Source organism: Trachemys scripta, chromosome 13 (assembly GCF_013100865.1).
Source record: "Trachemys scripta elegans isolate TJP31775 chromosome 13, CAS_Tse_1.0, whole genome shotgun sequence".
NCBI classification, from domain to species: Eukaryota; Metazoa; Chordata; order Testudines; family Emydidae; genus Trachemys; species Trachemys scripta.
The window spans coordinates 31,120,563-31,141,991 of record NC_048310.1 but is presented as its reverse complement, the minus strand read 5'-3'; the positions used below and the strand labels follow the sequence as shown (position 1 = coordinate 31,141,991).

General features: G+C 43.1%; 1 protein-coding gene across 5 annotated transcripts in view; it reads left to right on the top strand.

Moving 5' to 3' along the window:
* RPGRIP1L (RPGRIP1 like) overlaps positions 1–21,429 on the top strand; it is a 124,046-nt gene that overhangs the window by 25,684 nt on the left and 76,933 nt on the right. For 2 of the 5 annotated variants that reach the window (XM_034788304.1, XM_034788305.1), the window contains exons 8-10: positions 4,802–4,948; positions 6,396–6,469; positions 11,068–11,207. In XM_034788304.1, the coding sequence (XP_034644195.1) occupies positions 4,802–4,948; positions 6,396–6,469; positions 11,068–11,207 (361 nt within the window). The remainder of the gene's footprint in view (positions 1–4,801; positions 4,949–6,395; positions 6,470–11,067; positions 11,208–21,429) is intronic. The other 3 variants (XR_004647977.1, XM_034788306.1, XR_004647978.1) reach the window with 3 other exon arrangements.

Sequence of the window (21,429 nt, the reverse complement as noted above, 5' to 3'; positions counted from 1 at the left end):
TACTGAGGATAGGAGAGTTGAGGGCATGTATATTTTGAGAGAGGGAAGAACCATAGGATAATGAGAGGTTGAGAAGTAGGGCAAGGGAGGGGTTGAGTCGAAGGGTAATGTAAGTAAGGAAGTTGGAATGGAAGAGATTAGAGATGGAGAACATCAAGACTGATGACTGGGGAGTAGGGGAGGAGTTTGAGGAGAAGGGAAATGAGTGGAAAGAGAAGGTGGGATAAAGAGGTCTCAGCAGATTGTCAGTTTTTTTTTCTCTTTAAAGAAGGTAACAAATAATGTGCAGAGATAAAAAATGGGGAAGAAGGCAGGGGAGTGTGACAGATATGACAATATCCTGCGATAGCCTAGTTTAACCTTTTGGAATTAATTTTAGGAGTTCATCATATTAAAAATGCAAATACTTACTTGTTATTGTGTTAACTTATTTAATGTAAACCCTAGGATGTGTTATGTGCTTGAAAGGACTCTTTGAAACAATGTGCTACACAAATTAGGGGGAATTTATAGGAAATACTTGGGAGGAGGGGGAATGCAAATGACCCACCCCGGGATCCATTCTTTTGAAGCCGCACCTTGGACAGAAACCTATTGTCTGTCCAATTACACTGCTCTACAGCCAAAATGCTTCTGAAATAAATGTAGTCAAACTTTACTAATTCTGGGTCACTGAGAACGAAAATGATGCTTAAAATTGTTGATTGGCTCTAGTTTTCAAGATATGCTATTGGGTCAGTATATACGACCCTTGACTTGGGAATGGCGGAGGATAAGTGAGTTATAAAGGGAAGGGATCTCAATTTAAACCAGAAATGACTAAAACACATCTTTGAATGGATCTATGAATAAATCTATGACTGGGTTTGGACAGTACTTGCTTTTTAGGCAAAACAATGAATGATGCAAGCTGAAGCTGGAATTGCATCATCCATGATATGAATTGCATCATGTAATTCCTAGAAGTCATGGATGATGCAATCATAACGAAGCTTACATCACTCTGCTGAACAAATTGCCCTATATCAGCTCTAGAAATCATACAATGTCGTGCTCTCTTATTTGTTAGTGTTTGATTTTGCAAAGGGACACATTTCTGTTTAGCCAAAGTGAGCAGAGATGCCTCGTCCTTGTGTGAACAGTGCAGATAACTTCTGCTATGTTTGTCGTGAAGTGACTTTTGCATCACAAAAGCTCAGTATAACAACTATGGTTAAGAAAGCCTATCACCTTTATTTTGGCTGCAAAATTGGAGATCAGGACAAGAGGTGGGCCCCACACATATGCTGCAACACTTGTGCAACAAATCTTCGCCAGTGGTTGAATAGGAAAAGGAAATCTATGCCTTTTGCAGTGCCAATGATTTGGAGAGAGCCAACAGATCATACCAGCAATTGTTACTTCTGCATGGTGCCTCCAGTTGGGAAAGGTGCGTCAAAGAAGAAAAAGTGGACTGTGCATTATCCAAACATTCCATCAGCTATACGCCCAGTACCCCACGGAGAAGGATTGCCGGTTCCTGATGCACCAGAATCATTCTCACTTGAGTCAGTCGAGGAAGAGGATGAAACTTGTGGTCCTGAACCATCAATGTCACAGGATCCACATTTTCTCCCATCCTCCTCCTCTGAACCACACCTCATAACACAAGGTGAACTGAATGACCTTGTCAGGGATTTGGAACTACCCAAGAGTAAGGCAGAGCTGTTGGGCTCCAGACTACAGCAGTGGAATCTCCTCGCAGGTGATGTTAGGGTTTCCATGTTCCGTGACCGTCAAAAGGATCTTGTCCCATTCTTCTTCATGGAAGGTGATTTTGTAGCCTGCAACAACATCGATGGTGTGATGGCAGCCCTCAACATCGTTCACGATCCAAATGAGTGGAGACTGTTCATTGATTCATCGAAGATGAGTCTTAAAGCTGTTTTACTGCATAATAGCAATGTTTTGCCATCAATTCCAGTTGATCATGCAGTCCATATGAAGGAAACCTATGACAACATGAAACAACTTTTGAGGTGCATAAACTATGACCAACATCAGTGGCAGCTTTGTGGCGATTTGAAGGTTGTTGCTCTCTTGCTTGGTCTGCAGACTGGATACACAAAGTACTGCTGTTTTCTCTGCGAATGGGATAGTCGTGCAAGAGATTCCCACTACATCAAGAAAGGTTGGCCATTGGAGCCTGGGAGGAAAAGTGTTCAGCATCCACCACTTGTTGAATCAAGGAAGATTTTGTTACCACCCTTACACATCAAGCTGGGTCTGATGAAGAACTTTGTCAAGGCCATTGACAAAACACAAGTAGCTTTCAAGTACCTCCGTGGAAAATTTCCAAGGTTAAGTGAAGCTAAGATAAAGGAAGGTGTCTTTGTTGGTCCTCAGATTCGTGAACTTCTTCGAGATGATGCATTTGACCATGCACTGCATGGCAAGGAAAAGACGGCATGGAAAGCTTTCCAGTTAGTGGCAATAAATTTTCTCGGAAACAACAAGGCAGACAACTACAGGTTGTTGGTGGAAAACCTCCTCAAGGCATATAAAAGCCTTGTTTGCAACATGTCACTAAAGATACATTTTTTGCACCCTCATCTAGATTTTTTTCCACCGAACTGCAAAGCAGTGAGTGACGAGCATGGCGAGCGATTTCACCAGGACATTGCAACAATGGAGAAATGCTATCAGGGCAAATGGAGCCCATCAATGCTTGCAGGACAGTGACAAGAGATGCTCCATTTAATGAATACAAGAGACAAGCCAAGAAGCGCCGAGTAGACACTGAATAAGACTAAACTATGTACGTAATAGTTTTTTTTGCCTTTTTTGTTTCATCATAAATTTTATTTATATAACCCTTTTGTTGATTTTTAAAGTGTTACATAAACAGGACAGGTGAAATATTATCATGTAAAGCAACCATAAACACATGAAAAGACCTAGGTTTACAATTTATGATTAAAACTCTACTATCTACACAATATACATAGACATAAAATGTAAAAACTTAAATATCTTAGAAACAGTAGCCAATCAGTTGTTTTAATTGTCATGTTTGAATTCAGCACATCAAAATACATAATAAATCGCACATTTTATCTCTGAAGCAGACGACTTCTCAAAAATTGTAGACCAGTGTTATCTATTCCTGGTCACTTCAAAGACCCAGACTGAAGATAGGAGGGGGCTCAGATAAATGAGCATGTTTGTTCTGAGCTGAAGCTGTGATTAACTTGTAATCACAGGAAAAAACCTTGTGTGGGGTTTGATAGACTAATCCCCACCCAGAGCCCTTGCGGTGTTAGCGGTGATCTTTGGTAAGCTTATTGACATGGGTGTAGATTGTTTGATTGTTTTTAGTATGTTTTCTCCGTAATGCTCTTACCTTAAAAATAAACGTACCGGTACATGCTTAGAAAGTACTGTGGTAGCTTCTACCTGTTGACAATTACAGTCTACCATCTCTGAGGAGAAAGCAAAGCAGGCCTGTCTGCCTGTTTCTAGGGAGGCCAAAATATAGGTAGGGAACTGTTCTTCCACCCTGATCAGAAGGTGGAGAGACATGTGCCTCCCCCAAAGAAAGGCAATGGCTGTGGTGCTGGAAGCCTAAAGTGGGTGCGCTTGCTGGACTATAGAGGAGGAATACAGGTGCAGTTGCCCATAACTGGCTTAAGAAAGGAGTCAAAGGCTGCAAATAAGTGATGAGGACTATGGATAATATACTTAATTTGTTCTGCGATTTCTCTGGGATAAGAGCATCTGCCATATTTGATGTTTTACATAAGGTTTATATTATGGATAAATGGGAGGTAAAAGATCAAGTGGATGACTTTTTTTCTTAAGTCATTTTTGAGAGTAGTCATTCTGCACATAGATTTCTCAGAAAAGACGACAAAATTGCACAGAGTTCTCTATCAGTTTCTGTCTTAAACTCCTGAAAATATTACATGGTATAGAATTGTGGAAAACATGAAAACTAACTTCTCCCATCCAAAACCATCCATAAAAGACTCCTATATTTATATAATTACATGTTGGGTTTAGAGAATGTTAAATAGCAGACTGACCAGAAACAAAACAGCCTAACAGCCATATTTGTCTGAATGTGATTTACAGTGAAATTCTTTATAATGAATCGGTATTACTAAAACACTGTGAAATATGAGGGGTATAATCATCAGTAATATGCTGGAAATGAGGTTCTACCAGCATCTTACACTAATATTAAGGATGGTTAAAGTATCTACATTTAATCCAACAAAGTAGGTTAAATTTTAAAAGAAATTGTAAGCCTTTCATTAAATTATTATTTCCAAGGAAATGTATCTCAGTGAATTGTGAATATAAATCAAATGAATATCTAAAACTATGGGTTAGCAGAGCTGTCAAGTTCTGCGATTAGCATAGCTGTGGTCAGCCTTAACTTTTGCTTGTTATTGCAGTGTTTTTGGTCAGCACATCTAACCACTGTAACCACAGCAAAATGTTTTAGTAGCTTTAACAGATGTAGTTTTGGTCCTTCTCATCACAACTAACTGTAAGATGTTAATGTTGAGGAGAGGAAAAAACACCACCTTTCTGTTGGCCATGTGTGCTGACACTGATCTTTCAGTTCCTACAGAGGGTCAAACTTAGTTCAAGAGTGCCTCCTGTTGGCTGAGTTGAAAATGTGTATTATGTGCTGGTTTGCAAGATCAACTACTATTTGAATATATACATATTTATAACTCAGGAATTATTTCATCATTGTGTTATTATTGGAAGCTTAACCTTTTCTTTTTTTCTTCTCCATTCCTTTTTATAGAATCAAAAGAACCTTAAGGCCAGCCATGATGCTTTAATGGCAAACGGGAATGAACTCAATCTGCAGCTTAAAGAACAACGTTTAAAGTGCCTCCATCTTGAGAGAGAATTACAGTCGATGACGTTTTCAAAACAAAGGATAGAAGAGGTGAGATTCCATATGGCTCACGCATTGATCTGCATTCAAATCTAATTCTGGAAATATTTAGTGAGAAAATTGTATTTTCAATTAAAGAGATTATCTAAATGTTGCTCTGCAAATCACTGCTGATTGACTTTTTGGTTAAGAGAAAAGTATAGTATAGATTTAACTTCTGACTCCCTATGTCTAGAAATTATATCCTATATTTGCTGCTTGTTCAAATAGGCCGTTTACATATTTGTTTTTCTCTGTTTTTCTGCATACATTTGAACTTTCATGTTGACATTAGGCTGACTTCATTTATCGGTGAAAATTTGGTTATTTTAATATAGTGAGTTCTGTTACATGTATCAGAGATATTGTACATTTCAAAATATTTCCTATGCTTGTGAGGCATGCTTAGAGTTAGAGGAGTATTCAGGTGAGCATTAGTATTTAGAAATACTTGTTCCAAAAAACAGCCATAGTACATATTTTCTTGATTGATTTTTACTGAGACTCCTTAGCACCACATTTTTGAATCACAGCAAGTTTGAACATCTACCTAAAATCTTTTAAAATGATTTTTTCACATAACAGATGACTGTCCTTTCCACCTGGAAGCTCAAATCAATCACTTTTTCTGTTCCTGAGCTCCATTAGCCAGAAGAATAGAAGTGCCACAGTCAGCGTTGATCCAGATATAGGGCCCGATCATTCAGTACATTCCTTAATCCCTTAGTAGTTCCATTGACTCTGTGCAGGAAAAGGGGTTTGCTGGATCATAGTTCAGGTTCTTCCATTGTATATCTTGCTACATTTAGTCATGCCTAAAGGTTGGCTCATTATGAATTTATTGTTACATTGACAAAGCTTAAGCTTAAAGAAACTCATCCTTTTTTATTTAGTGGTTATTAGATATAATATTAGATATTATATCTAATAACCACTAAATTGTAATAATATACTTGGGAAAGTTCTTACATTTTTATAAATGTCTAATGGCTTTAAAATTCTTATCTCCCTTCAATGGACATTTTGAAAGCAAGCAGTCAATAATATCTGTTTTTGTTTGGCTGATTCAAAACAAAATTAACTATACAGAAGCCACTAACTAGCTAACACCATTCCTAGAACAGTACTAAGATCATCACAATTGTTAGTGCCGAAAACAAATCTTCTTGGCATAAACCACAATATAATTAGATGCTGTTATTAAACACAGACCAGACTTGTTAATTTCATCTCCATAAACAACATGAAAAAAAAATAATTGTTGTCCAAGTGGAGATATATTGGTGGGGAAAAAATATTATTTTTATGCTTTTAAGAGACTATTGCACACAATGCTGAATTAAAAAAATAAAAGCATGTTTGACAGTGTCTACAGATATTTGCTAATCACCTTTATAACTTGTTGTTTTTAATTTTTTCCTGTGCTGTGCATTACATGTAGTTTTCTTCTTCATTTTAGTTGCAGGATAGAATTAATGACCTAGAAAAGGAGAGGGATCTTTTAAAGGAAAATTATGATAAACTATATAACAGGTAAATTATAAATGATTTTTTAATGTCACTTGACTCCCTTTCTTGTTTCCTAGCTCCTCTTTTATATCTATATCTATATAGACTTAACTATTTCTCACTCCAGTTCCTAGGGATTCTCTTATCCATAAGTGTACGTGGAAACTTATGCTGCCATGCCTGTGTTGCATATTTTGTTGACAAAGAAAGGGCTGGAGCCTCCAGGACTGTCAATCCAGTGCTCTTCAAGTATTAAACTCATTTAAAAAAAATCCATTAAAGGAACAGTCAGTAGTATAGGTCGTATAATTTTGACCATCAAGGCAAGATGTTCAGGAGTAGGTGTGAATTTACGTTAGAAACAGTGTACGTGGCTGCTTTTTGAATGATAAGGAATCCATGTATCTCTGGACATAGGATTCTGCAGATTAAATTTATTTTCTTGGATGATATTTTCTTGAATTACTCCTCCCATCCCTGCAGTAGAAGTGAAGTGAGGCTAATGTTTGTGACAGTTTTGGTGACATTTTCTAATTGTGTTTATTTTAATAGCAACTGTTTCCTTTGTGCTGGTTCTACTTAAAGCTTATGTGAAGGCTCTTGGAGATAATAGCCTGTGTAAATCCTGTCAGCAGTGTTTAGAATCACATAAATAAAATATTAAATACTAAATCTTATGAACATGAAGCTTGATAAGGTGCAACTCAGTCTCTAATGCAGCGTAGAAAATTGAAATAATTAGTCAATTTGCAAAAGTTTAAAGAGAAAAAAGTGATGTTGAAATAAACTTTTCATAAATTGAAGGCAACAGCCTTTCTTCTAATAGAAGGAGAGCATGACCTTTTCTGTCCAGGTGGAATAATTAAAATAATCAGGGACATATTGTACAGTTAATTAGTTTCCTGGGGAAGTAGCCAGAATGCTAGAAGTCTTTTTTCTTTTCGCCCCCTCTCCCCTCCACCCCCAAATGACTTGTGTTTTGAACTTGTATTTTGCAGTTTGTCAACTTGGCAACTTTTAGAGGACCTCTGGGAAGTAAATACAATAACATCTGATGATATTTGCTGAGTTATTATATTTGTTACCTTCCTGCTAAAAAACAAACAAACAAATGTAAATAGGTGAAAGCATTTGAGATCCAATTGTTTTTAAGGATTGTTTTAAGGCTAAGTGGGTAATGACAGCTTTCTACGTGAAGAAGCTTTATATATGGAAAGAATGGTTTTGTCAGTTGTCTGTTGCTGAAGTTTGATGTTGTGGATTCCTCTGGCTTTTAAATGGTGAATTAATATTTCTTATTACACCATAATTCCTCCTTTTCAATTATGCAAAGAAATAACTTTCGTTAAATCAAAGCTTGTAATCTTATTTGAAGTTATCTCTTGCCGTGCAAGATTAAGTGGGGCAACTAAAAAGAACAGACCTTTAAAATAAACTGATAAATTAAAACATTACTTAACCCTATCCCAATAAACGGAAACTCCCAGTTAACTGCCACATGGGTTATTCCTCCCTCCCTCAAATAACCCCTCTGTTCATCCATAACTTCATTTATCCAATTGATTTCACTGTCCCTTCAAATATAAAGGATTATATTGTAGAGAGAGAGCCAGTGAAGACAGGTAAATCTCCAGTGTAAATAAACTGGAAGCAAACTGAGTGTGCTATACCTTTTGTTCTGTAGTTCCAATGTTGTTACACACATGGATTGTGCCTATATTTACTGTTGTTGCTAGCAGTGGACATACCAGTGACCACAGATGCCAAAGGGATGATATCATGATACAGGAACTAGAAAATAAGACTCAACCCCTGCGTTCCTTACCCTATACCTTATTCACAGAAATATCCTTTGAAATCAGTGGTAGTTTTGCTGAAGCCAGGACTGCAGGCTTTGGCCCCAAGACTTTACAGAGAGCAAGTATGAGTTTTAGAGAGACAAGGTGGGTGAGGTAATATTTTTTTATTGGACCAACTTCTGAGAGAGACAAGCTTTCTAACTTCTGAAGAAGAGCTCTACGTAAACTTGAAAATGTAGAAGTTGATCCAATAAAAGATATTACCTTTCCCACCTTCTCTTTCTAATATCCTGGGACTGACATGGCTACCACAACACTGCATACACAAGTATGAGTTTGTCAGTGAAGTCTTACTATTTAGACAACATCCAAGAAAACCAGTTGCATGAATAACAGGGTTGTAGGGATTGTTTTCATAGGCTCTTGTAATGCAGATCTGGTCATGCACACAATCCATGCAAAGGAAATGGTTTCAGATGTGGCTTACCATTTATAGTTACCCAGATGGCTCCAAGTGTGGTGGAATATAGTAATTTCAAAAGAAATCCCACATAAATTCAAATGGAATGTAACCCTAAGTTTAAAGGGGAAGATAGCTATGGACTGAATTCAGACTAACTTACACATATTAATATTAGCGTTATGTGGGCTTGGAAAGGACTGACTTCTAAATTTGTTCTTAATTTAAATAATCCAAATTCTGATATTACTGGCAGAACAACTGTTGGTGATCTTTGTGCCCATATGAAGGGCACTGGAGCATAGCATTTTTGACAACTGAAATAATGCGGACCTGTATTTTGTTATGTAGCAATTAAACAGCCATAGTAACAGTGAATATAGATGAAAACCTACATAGTAGCATACTCACAAGAACTTGCAATTTCTTCTTCTTCAGATGAGTGAAGATTGAGGACATATGACTTTTTTTTGTTCAAGATTTAACCATTTATAATTTATGTTGAAATAATCCATTCTTCACATTAGTCAGTCAGTCAAAACATGAATAATGTAAGTCTACATGTTTCCAAATATTGCTGGTACCATGGATTCAAGGAAGCCTCTCCAAAACTATAGTAATGGAGGGAGAAGTACACATTATTACTTATTTATATTACTGTAGCACGTAAAGGCCCTAACCAAAATCAGTACTCCATTGTAAAAGGCACTCTGCAAACACAGAATCAGACAGTCCCTGTCCTGAAGTGTTTCCTATCTAAATAGACCAGACAGACTAGTGGTGGGAGCAGAATGAGAGGCACAGAGAAGTGGAAGTGACTTGTTCAGAATCACAAAGCAAGTTAGTGTCAGAACCAGAAATAGAGCTCAAGTCTTCTGACTGTCCACTAGCCCAGTGTTTCTCAACCTTTTTGATACCAGGGACTGGCTTTCTGCTTTCCTAAACTCTCTCAGGGAAATCTCAGGGACCAGCAAGGAGGCTGCCACTGACTGGCGCCGGTCCATAGACCAGTAGTTGAGAAACACTGAATAACTAGGCCACACTGCCTCTCAAATTCATTTCTTTGTAGAATATGTTAATAGCATTGAAAATTAACAAATGGTGAACATTTAACTTTTCACTTATTGCATTCAGGGAAAACATGAGATGTTCCCGAGTATCTTGGAATTATTTTAGTCAGCTAAAAAGTAGGGTCAAGATTTCATGTTACAATAATTCTTTCTTCAATTCCTTATGCAAATCCTAATCCTGATTCATTAGATGTTAGTTCACTTTTACTTTATCACAGCCAATCCATTGAGACATCCAATTTCCATTTCTATTTAGGTGTGGAAAGCACATCTGTGTGAGTTTGGGGTTTTTTTGCTTGTAGTTTTTGTTACATACCTATTCCAGTTGGAATCAGCTTCTCCAAATCAGATTCATGAGGAGCTGCCTCATATGTAATTGAAGTTAAAGTACAGTTTCAGATTATTCACAAAAATGCCGAACATTTTTTACAATTTGCCCTTTGGTGAATAAGCTAGTTTATGATTTGCTGAAGCCCAGGAGAACATTTTTAAGCCAATGAGTGCATTGTTAAATAATGATGTGAACAGCACAAAGTAGCATTCATCTTGTTAACTATGCAAAAACACATTGCATATATCTTTACATGTTCTATCCTAACTGTGAAGTATTTCTTATGTTTACTCTTGCTTCAAACTGAATAATTTTTTGTGATGGTTTCAGAAATTCTAATTCTGTGTCCCATCCCTATTGCATACAGGTTTTCGGTTTAGAACCAAATAATGTGTTACGACAAAAATAGTTATTCTTATTCCCTAGGCTTTTTTTTTAGTAGGACACAAAGTAGTCTTGTTTTAATCAGAATCATTTTACAGTATGAGAACTGTAATAGTAATATTTCTTTGAACAGGCAACAGAGCTTTAGACTCTCTATGTTTCGCAGATGTTAAAAGAGATCAGGTGGGTAATCACAGGTCTCTACATTAAGAGGTTTTGTATGCGGAAAGAATGGTTTTGTCAGTTGTCTGTTGCTGAGGTTTGGAGTTGTGGATTCCCCTGGAATATGCATCTGAATTCCTTTTCTAGTCCCACAAATGTTGCACACTGCCAACTTTTCTGACTTTGGAGCTCTAAATTAAGGCCAGTTCCTTTGCTCATCCCACAAACTCTTTCATGTTCTTTAACCGCAGCCTGAGAAAGGCGCCTTGGTTTCAACAGCAGCAGACCAGCATATGTTTACTTAATTCCTAAAACATGATGACAGTAGTCTCTGTGCCACTAAAAGCTTTTTTCTTTATTATTTTTGTTGAAGTTGATTTTTAAAAGTTCTTCACATGCCACATGTTTTATTGCAGTGCCTTCAGTGTGAGCCATGAACAGCAATGGAAGTTAAAGGAACAGCAACTGAAATTACAAATTGCTCAACTTGAGACTGCCTTAAAGTCTGACTTAGCAGACAAAAGTGAAATCCTTGACAGAATGAAACTAGAAAGAGGTATATTTATAAAATAGCAGTCTTTTTCTCAGTGTGCTGCATGTGCAAGATTCTTCTGCCTTTCTAGTTCTAGCCAGTATGCATGTAATAGAAAAGTTCAGTTCCTATAACTGATGATTATGGGCCACACTTCAAGGCCTTGATTGAGCAAGGTGCTAAAACTCATGACTAACTTTTAATCACATACATAATCCCATTAAAGTTAGGTATGTGCTGAATGAGGAAACTATATCCATTGGGATTTTAAAATTGCATTAATGCTTTCACTCTAGGAAGCCAGAGTAAAAGTAGGCTTATTTACTGTCATCCTTCACTGTGATAACTTCTCTCTGACAAGAGGGCGTGTCTGACATTCCCTCCCAAAATATGAGCCACTGTTATTCAGACTCCGTGCACTATACTATGGTGTGTGTGTGTATACCATACAATCATTTGGAGGTTGTACAGTTGTCTCTATTTCACCCATCATGTGGCCAGCTATTTTTTAATCTTCTCAATATACATTAATTTTTGTTCATAGCTGGGTACAAATCCAGTTACCACTCTATTTTTTTATTCTGATTTTCTGATCACCTTTTCCAGTTAGCCTTTTTCCTGTGAAGCAGGATATCATCTGATCCTTTAAGGTTGTGAGTAGATCCAGTGACTTCAAAGTTAAGCAGGTGTGTAAGTGCTTTGTTGGATTGGGGCCAAAGAATTTGCAGCTTAGTTGATACCAGAATGGATAAAATACCTTAAGATAAAAGTTACAAAACATTGATTCATGTGTGTCTTTAGTTTATAAACTAACTGTTGGGAATCAGGGCTTTCTGATCAGTCTAAGGCAAGAGTACAGTGTGGTTGTTGAAGCATGAAAGTGTATTGGTCAAGAAAGGTGTGATGGCTAGGGATGACCTGCACATGTGATATCTCTGCTAGTGTCTCCTGTGGGCACTTATTCCAAGTGACAGGTTTCCACCTGCACTCTTCCCAGAATTGAATCCCATTGTTCACCACCCCACTTTTTGGATCACCAGGCTAAGGCAACCCCTGTTCTCACCATCTTGCCACAGTTATAGGGTGAGTATAGGGTAAGTAGTGTCTTATACCCCCTTGCAGTCCATCACAAGTGACACCGCTTCCTCTCCCTTCCCCGTTGACAGGTATCTGGAAGGTATCTGGAAGACACAACTTTCCAGGTGCCTGTGACCCAGAAGCATATGTTGAGGCCAGGGACCTGCTGTTGCTTCCGGTTCTGGGGTCACCAGAGGGTAAGGACTTGGCACTGCCGGTACAGAAGGGAGATAGGGAGGTCTCCGCTACTGTCAGAATGGCACCGAGACCAATCTCATGAGGAAAACCCCCTTTGAGTGCCTCTCCTAGGGCCTCTCCACAGCACCGCTCACTGGCACTGGATGGCTTGGCACCTCCATGTTCCTCCTCCATTTCCTCTTCGGAGTCAGAGGCAGCGTCTGTCTATTCACACCATCGAAGCCTTCAGGATCGTCGGCACCATTCCACACGTCAGTCTTTTGTGGCTGGAACAGCTACTGCCATGGCGCACCAGGGCGCTTGGTTGATGGAACCATGGGGACTGGCATTGTTGCGGTGACTGTTTTGGAATCTGTGGGGGTTTCCACCAGACCAAGGCTCCGGTTTGAGATATTTGTGTTCTTTAGCCTCTGAGAGCCTAGTCCTTCTGGTACCGCACCATGAAACCCCAGAACCCACCTCCGGTACCAACCACGGGGAACCGCAAAATCTGACACGGAGCAGCAGAAACAGGCCCCTCCCGCAGCGGGCAGGGCAGACACTGTTCTGGTACCGTGTGCACCTCTGCCGCCTCCTCACCTGATAAGGCATTGATGGCAAGGAGGTGTCTCCGATCTTCAGGGCCCACCAGGAGTTACTAAAGTGGGTGGCATCTAACTTAGGCATTTAAGCAGAGGAGGTGAAGGAGTCTTGTGAGGGGTTCCTGGACATCCTAGTGACAGGTGGGCCTCAAGGATAGCACTTCCCCTCCATGAGGCTATTATGAATCCCATAAAATCTCTGTGGCAAAATCCAGCCTCCCTCCATCCTATGAGTAAGCGTAGGGAAAGAAAGTACTGTGTACCAGCCAAAGGCTGCACATGTTTATTTTCTCACCCTCCCCCAGGGTCTCTTGTGATGATGGCAGCCAAAGAGAGGGACTGTCAAGGCCAGATGGGACCGACACCGAAGGCAAAGAACACCAAGAAGCTAGATCTGCTGGGGAGAAAGGCTTATTCTATGTGTGTGTGTGTGTGTGTTACAACTCCATATAGTGAACCAGCAAGCCCTGCTGGCTCACTATGATTTTAATATGTGGGGAGCAAAGGACAAGTTCAAGGAGAAGCTTCCCCAAGACTTGTAGAGGAGGGCAAAACAGTGGCCAGGACCTCTTTGCAAGCAGCCCTAGACACTACTGATTCTGCGGCCAGGACAATGGCCACAGCTGTCACCATGTGCAGGAACTCATGGTTGCAGTCATTAGGATTCCTGCAAGAGGTGCAGCAGACAATACAGAATCTGCCTTTCGAAGGTTCCTCGCTTTTTTCAGAGCTCATGGACATCAGACTCCATGGCCTCCAGAGTGACACTGAAATTGCTGGGCCTATACATGCCCGCACATTCAAGGAAGTCCTACAGGCTTCAGCAGTTTGGCCGATATTATTCTCAGCCACCTAGGCAGGATCAGAGGAGGAGATGGAACAGGGGGTTTGGACAAAGGCTGCCTCCATCCTCATCCTCCGCAGGGCCCTCTCAGCCGGCCCCACGTCAGTCCGGCATTTCCAGGTACTTGTTTTGACGTAGCATTTGAGGATGACCTACCAACAGCCCTCTTGCAGGATCCAGTCAACCCTATATTTTCCAGCTGCCTTTCCTTTTTCCTCCAAGCCTGGGAATGCATTACTTCAGACCACTGGCTCCTAAGTACAATGGAATCCGGGTATACCCTCCAGTTTTTCTACCCTATCCTCCTTCCCGGTCCCTCTTCAGGGACCATTCTCTGAGCTTCTGCTTGAGCAAGAAGTTTGATCCCTCCTTTGAATGGAAGCGGTGGAAGAGGTTCCACTAGATCTAAAGAGAAAAGGGTTCTATTCCCAGTACTTTCTGATACCCAAGGCCAAGGGAGGTCTCAGACCCATCCTAAACCTGTGGCGGCACAACTGCTATATCAAGAAGTTGAAGTTTCACATGATCTTCTTGGCCTCTATCGTCCTGTCTCGAAATCCAGGGGATTGGTATGCCACTGTCGACTTGAAAGACACATACTTCCATATATCAATATTCTGGGGCCACAGGAGATTCCTGAGGTTTGTCATGAACCAGGCCCATTACCAATTCACGACTCTGCCATTTGTTCTGTCAGCTGCCCCAAGAGTCTTCACCAAGTGCATGGCAGTGATGGTGGCCTTTCTGAGGAAAAAGAGGGTCTACGTTTTCCCATACCTCAACAACTGGCTGATCAAAGGTTGGTCCAGAGTGCAGGTGGAGGCCAACATCACTCTCATACAATCAACCTTCCAGTCCTAATAAATGTTCAGAAATTGACCCTCATACCTGTGAAGTGAATAGAGTTTATTGGGGATAATTCTTGACTCCCTACAGGCAAAAGCTCTTCTGCCTGAGGACCGTTTCTACGCAATCTCATCTCTGATAAGCTCCCTTCAGTCCCTACTGATCATGACGGTTCAGGTTTGCTTGAGCCTCCTCGGACACATGTCATCGTGCACTTATGTGTCAGTCACGCAAGGCTGAGACTCAGACCTTTCCAAGCCTGGTTGGCCACGTATACTTGCCCTCCAGACATCATCTGGACAGGGTTCTCACAGTACCTTCTCAAGTCCTAGATTCACTGGCCTGGTGGTTAGACCGCAACACTGTGTGTGTGTGGGGGGTATCTTTTGCGACGCCCCGGCCATCTGCATATCTGGTCATCGATGCCTCAGCACTGGGATGCGGAGCCCATCTCAGTCACCTCTGAATCTGTCACTTCATATCAATATCAGAGAACTCAGAGCTGTCCACCTGGCTTGCCAGGCGTTCTTGCTCCACGTCGCAAACAGGACAATCTCAGTTCTTATGGACAATACCACAGCCATATTCTATATCGACAGACAGAGAGGGGCTCATTCTTTCCCCCACTTTTGGGAGGCAGTTCATCTGTGGGAATTCTGCATTGCTAATTCAATTGGCCTCAAAGCATTTTACCTACCGGGGGTGCAAGCTCAGTTCAGGAAGCCCTTCTTTTCTGACCACGAGTGGTCTCTTCACCTGGATGTCACACGGGACATCTTTCTCAAGTGAGGATTTCCCCACATAGACTTGTTTGTCACTTGCACCAACAGGAAGCATCAGCAGTTCTGCTTCCTGAGGGACCACAGCCCCACGTCTCTAACGGAGCCCTTCCTGGCGCCATGGTCGACTCACCTGCTCTGTGCTTTCCCCCCATCCTATTGATTCACAAGGTTCTGATGAAGATCAAGCAGGAGTGAGCGCGGGTCATTCTAATAGCTCCAGCATGGCCCAGACAGCATTGGCAGTAGCCATTCTTTTGGTGGACACTCCAGTCAGGTCCCCGTTATTCCCAGACCTGATTGCTCCACCCAAACCTCAGCGCATTGCATCTAAAGGCCTGGAATCTTTGTGGCTAACCTCTGATGAGCAAGCTTGCTCTTTATAAGTTCGTAAAGTCCTGTTGGGGAGTAGGAAGCCCTCCATGAGAGCTACTTACTGGGAAAAATGGAAGCGATTTGGTCTTCACAGTGTGGAGTTCGGCCCAAGCAAGCATCCCTGCAGCTCATTTTGCATTACCTCTTATCCCGGAAACAGCAGGGCCTAGCTCTTCAATCAAGGTCCACCTGGCGGCCATCTCATCATTCCATTCTAAGGTTGACACTATATCGGTCTTAGAGTTACAGCCGTGTTAGTCTGTATCCGCAAAAAGAAGAACAGGAGTACTTGTGGCACCTTAGAGACTAACAAATTTATTAGAGCATAAGCTTTCGTGGACTACAGCCCACTTCTTCGGATGCATATAGAATGGAACATATATTGAGGAGATATATATACACACATACAGAGAGCATAAACAGGTGGGAGTTGTCTTACCAACTCTGAGAGGCCAATTAATTAAGAGAAAGAAAAAAAAAAAAAAAAAAACTTTTGAAGTGATAATCAAGCTAGGCCAGTACAGACAGTTTGATAATAGGTGTGAGAGTACTTACAAGGGGAGATAGAGTCAATGTCTGTAATGGCTCAGCCATTCCCAGTCCTTATTCAAACCGGAGTTGATTGTGTCTAGTTTGCATATCAATTCTAGCTCTGCAGTCTCTCTTTGGAGTCTGTTTTTGAAGTTTTTCTGTTGTAATATAGCCACCCGCAGGTCTGTCACTGAATGACAAGGGCTTCTTTTCCATGGGTCCAGATGATGAAGATGTCATCAATGTAGCGCAAGTAGAGTAGGGGCGTTAGGGGACGAGAGCTAAGGAAGCGTTGTTCTAAGTCAGCCATAAAAATGTTGGCATATTGTGGGGCCATGCGGGTACCCATAGCAGTGCCGCTGACTTGAAGGTATATATTGTCCCCAAATGTGAAATAGTTGTGGGTGAGGACAAAATCACAAAGTTCAGCCACCAAGTGGACACCAATGGACACAAATCTGACATCAGGAATCAAAATACTCAAAAACCAGTGGGAGAACACTTTAACCTGTCTGGTCATTCAGTGACAGACCTGCGGGTGGCTATATTACAACAGAAAAACTTCAAAAACAGACTCCAAAGAGAGACTGCAGAGCTAGAATTGATATGCAAACTAGACACAATCAACTCCGGTTTGAATAAGGACTGGGAATGGCTGAGCCATTACAGACATTGACTCTATCTCCCCTTGTAAGTACTCTCACACCTATTATCAAACTGTCTGTACTGGCCTAGCTTGATTATCACTTCAAAAGTTTTTTTTTTTTTTTTTTTTTTCTCTTAATTAATTGGCCTCTCAGAGTTGGTAAGACAACTCCCACCTGTTTATGCTCTCTGTATGTGTGTATATATATCTCCTCAATATATGTTCCATTCTATATGCATCCGAAGAAGTGGGCTGTAGTCCACGAAAGCTTATGCTCTAATAAATTTGTTAGTCTCTAAGGTGCCACAAGTACTCCTGTTCTTCTTATATCGGTCTTATCTCACGAGATGGTAAGCTATTTCCTCAAAGGCCTGGAGAGAGTTTTTCCTCAGATGAGAGATCCAATCCAGCCCTGGGACCTGATCCTTGTCTTATCAAAGTTGATGGGCCCACCCTTCGAGCCGCTAACAACATGTTCGCTGTTACACCTCTCTTGGAAGGTTGCATTTCTGGTGCATCACGTCAGCCAGATGAGTGTCAGAGATCCGGGCCTTCACCGCGGAGACCCATATACAGTTTTCTTTAAAGATAAGGTTCAGCTACACCTACATCCAAAATTTCTCCACAAAATGGTGTCTCAGTTCCACTACAACCGACTGATTTTTCTCCCATTTTTTTTACCCTAAGCTGCATGTGCACAGGGAAGAGCAGCGCCTACACTTCTTGGACGTTAGGTGAGCCTTGGTTTTTTACATTGAAGGGACAAAACCATTCCGCAAGTCACCTCAACACTTTGTAGAAATAGCGGAAAGGATGAAAGACCTCCCCATCTCTGCACACAGGATCTCGTCTTGGATCACGTCATGCATCCGAGCATGCTACGACCTGGTGGGGGTTCCTTCAGAGCTGGGCAGCTGGAGAGCAGCAGGTGCTGGCCGGGAGTCCAGCTCTGAAGGCATAGCCGCCACCAGCAGCAGCGCAGAAGTAAGGAAGACATGGTATGGTATTGCCACTCTTACTTCTGCACTGTAAGGGTGGCAATATTGTGACCCCCCTAAAATAATCTGTTGACCCCACTGCAACTCCCTTTTGGGTCAGGACCCCCAATTTGAGAAACGCTGGTCTCCCCCATGATATCGATGTAGTATAGCGTAAAAGCACACAAAAGACCAGATTTCATAGGGGGATGCCAGATTTCATGGCCTGTGACACGTTTTTCATGGCTAATACAAATGAAAAAAGCATCATGGTAAATGGTTGGGGGATGTATGTTTATGTTGGGGGGGAAGACAGCAAGAAAATAGTAAACAAAAGAGGCACTCATTGCTCTTGGGGGACTATAGTTTAGTTCAGGGTCGGCAACCTTTCAGAAGTGGTGTGCCGACTCTTCATTTATTCACTTTAATTTAAGGTTTCGTGTGCCAGTAATACATTTTAACGTTTTTTAGAAGGTCTCTCTCTATGTCTGTATATTATATAACTAAACTATTGTTGTATGTAAAGTCAAGAAAGTTTTCAAAATGTTTAAGAAGCTTCATTTAAAATTAAATTAAAATGCTGATCTTATGCTGCCGGCCCGCTCAGCTCGCTGCTGGCCTGGGGTTCCATTCACCTAGACCGGCAGTGGGCTGAGCGGGGCCTGCGGCTGGGACCCCGGCTGGCAAGGGGCCAGCAGCCAGAACCCCAGACTGGCAGCAGGCTGAGCAGGACCAGCAGCCAGGACCCCAGACGGGCAGTGGGCTGATCAGCTCAGACCGCTGCCAGTCTGGGGTTCCGTCCGCCGGCTCCTGCCAGCCAGGTTCCTGGCTGCCGGCCCCACTCAGCCCACTGCCAGTCTGGAGTCCCGGCCCTGCCCACATAGAGTGGGTACCTATCTTCTCCCTGGTTTTAGCCCATTCTCTTCCTTTCTTTCTGCCCTGAGCTGAAGGTGAGAGTGCACTGAGCACAGGGCTGGGGGTGAAGGAGTAGGCTGGGGGTTGGGGTGTAGGGTCTGGCCAGGAGCTAGAATGAGGGAGGGAGCTCAGGGTTGGGGCAGGAGGTTTGGGTGTGGAGGCTTACCTGGGAAGCTCCCATTTGGCGTGAGGGGTGCAGGTGGGAATGTGGGGGGGGGGTGCAGGAGCTTCCGTTTGGTGCTCAGGGTGGGGATGTGGGGGGTGCAAGAGTCAAGGCATGGGGTGTGGGGGGTGCAGGAGTCAGGACGGGGATGGGTGTGTGTGAGGAGGGTGCAGGAGTCAGTCAGGGCAGAGGGCTGGGGGCATGTGAGGGGGGTGCAGGAATTGGCATGGTGTGTGGGGGATCTGGGTATGTGCGGGGTGGGTGGAGTCAGGGCTGGGTGTGTGTGAGGGGGGTGCAGGGGCCTGGGAAGTGTGGGGGGGTGCAGGGCTTAGGGCAGAGGGGTGGGGGGGGTTCAGGAGTCAGGGCAGGGGGCTGGAGATGTGGGCTGGAGTCATGGGGATCCTCCCAGCCCCCTGCTCTGAACAGCTCATGGCAGGGGGCTGGAGGGGATATGCCCTGATTCCTTCCCCAAGGCCCCGCCTCCGCCTCCGCCTCCTTCTCCGGAGCAGCGAGCACACTGCGGCTGCGGTTCCGGCTCTGCTTCTCCCCCTCCCTCTCCAGGACCATCAGCTGTTTGGCCGCAGGGAGGGAGAGGAGGAGGGCCAGGAACCCAGCACGCTGGGGGAAGAGGCGGGGGAGGAGGGAGCTTGGCTGCCGGTGGAGGCTGCCCTGCAGCAGCAGCTGGCAGGACCAAGCTTCTGCCTCCTGCCCCAGCAGGAGGGAGCGGTGGGTGGGAAGCAGAGAAGAGCAGACTGGGCTGGGCAGGATTTTTAATGGCATGCTGCTGCCTGCCAGGGTCCCGGCTGCCGACCCCGCCCAGCCCACTGCCGGCCTGGGTTCGGCAGCGGGCTGAGTGGAGCCGGCGGCCGGGACCCCGGCAGGCAGCAGCGTGCCATAGGTTGCCGACCCCTGGTTTAGTTTATCCATAGGAGCAGATTGTGCATGATGATATTTGCTACTTCTCCAAGTGACTTCACATTTCCATTCCATTTAAAGTGTGTGTGCACTAGCATCAGAGATTTTTCCCTTAGTAGTACCCATCAGGGCGGCGCATGCACCTTCTGCTGTCTCGTGGTGTTGTATAAAGGGCAGAGCTGACCCCAATCCCCCTCAGTTTCTTATCGCCCGTGACCATTGTCAGAATATTCTATCTTGCTACTGGAAATGTTTCCCTTTCTTATTGTATATAGTTGATACTTGTTTAATAGCTTTAGTCCCAGTTTAGCTTTTACTAGTAGGCTTCCTTTTGCTGGCGTACTTAGTATACTCTTCAGTTCCTGCCATTTGGGTACTGGTGTCTGGTACTGAGGCGTGCCTTGGTCCCCGAGCTTCAAACCTTGTAATGGATGCAAGAAACCGATATCAGTCAGTGCCTGAAGTGCCTAGGAGAACCTCACATCATGGACAGTGCCACATCTGCAGGGACTTTAAGCCCAGAACTAAAAAGGACAGAGAAGTTAGGCTAAAGCACTTTTTTATGGAGGCAGCGCTGGTCCCACCCTTGGAGCCCCCCTCTTTGGTCCATGTACTGAGCACATCTGCTTCAGTTAGGAGCACTCTCCCTGTCTTGGCTGAGTCTCAATACCAGTCCTTCTCTGGTACTAAAGAAAAGGCACCAGGAGACAACATCGAAGGATTTGGCGACCAAGAAATCAAGGTCTCTGGAACCAAAGTTCAGCAACCAAGCCGAGATGGAGGGTTTTGTTTAAATCCGAGGCACTCCCTGTTGCACGTAGCACCTCAGGCGGGGTCCAATGCCAGTACAGGCCACTGAGACTGACCTCATGGCACCACCTGGTTCAGTAGTGCTGTCATCTTTGACTCAGCAGCAAGAGACTATATCAGGGCCAGAGGCATATGCTGCAGCATGTAATCTGCTGAGTCTCTTGGTACCGGCTTCACCAGCAGGTCATGAAACATCTCACCCAGTATCAATGGACACTTGTATAGATTTGCCAACTACCAGCATTCAGCACCCATTACCGAGGGCCCCTCTGGGCAATCTAGTACACCCTCATATATGATAATGTCAAGAGGCAAATCAGCTATGATTTCTCCAGTGCTGTCCTCTGTGGACTCCTGACACTAATCTCTGGCACCAAAAGGTGCTGCACCTCGTTGGTCAGATGAATCTGGTTCAGAGTCAGAAGATGGCTTGTATATGTGTCAGCCACATCACGTTAGCCATCACTCCTCTCTGAGGGGTTTTCACCCCTGGTATCAAGTGGAAGCTCTGCATTGGCCTGCCCCTAGAGACCTTTAGGCTGTAAGAAATTGGGTTCTGGGACCATACCACTGGCCATATTGGAACCCT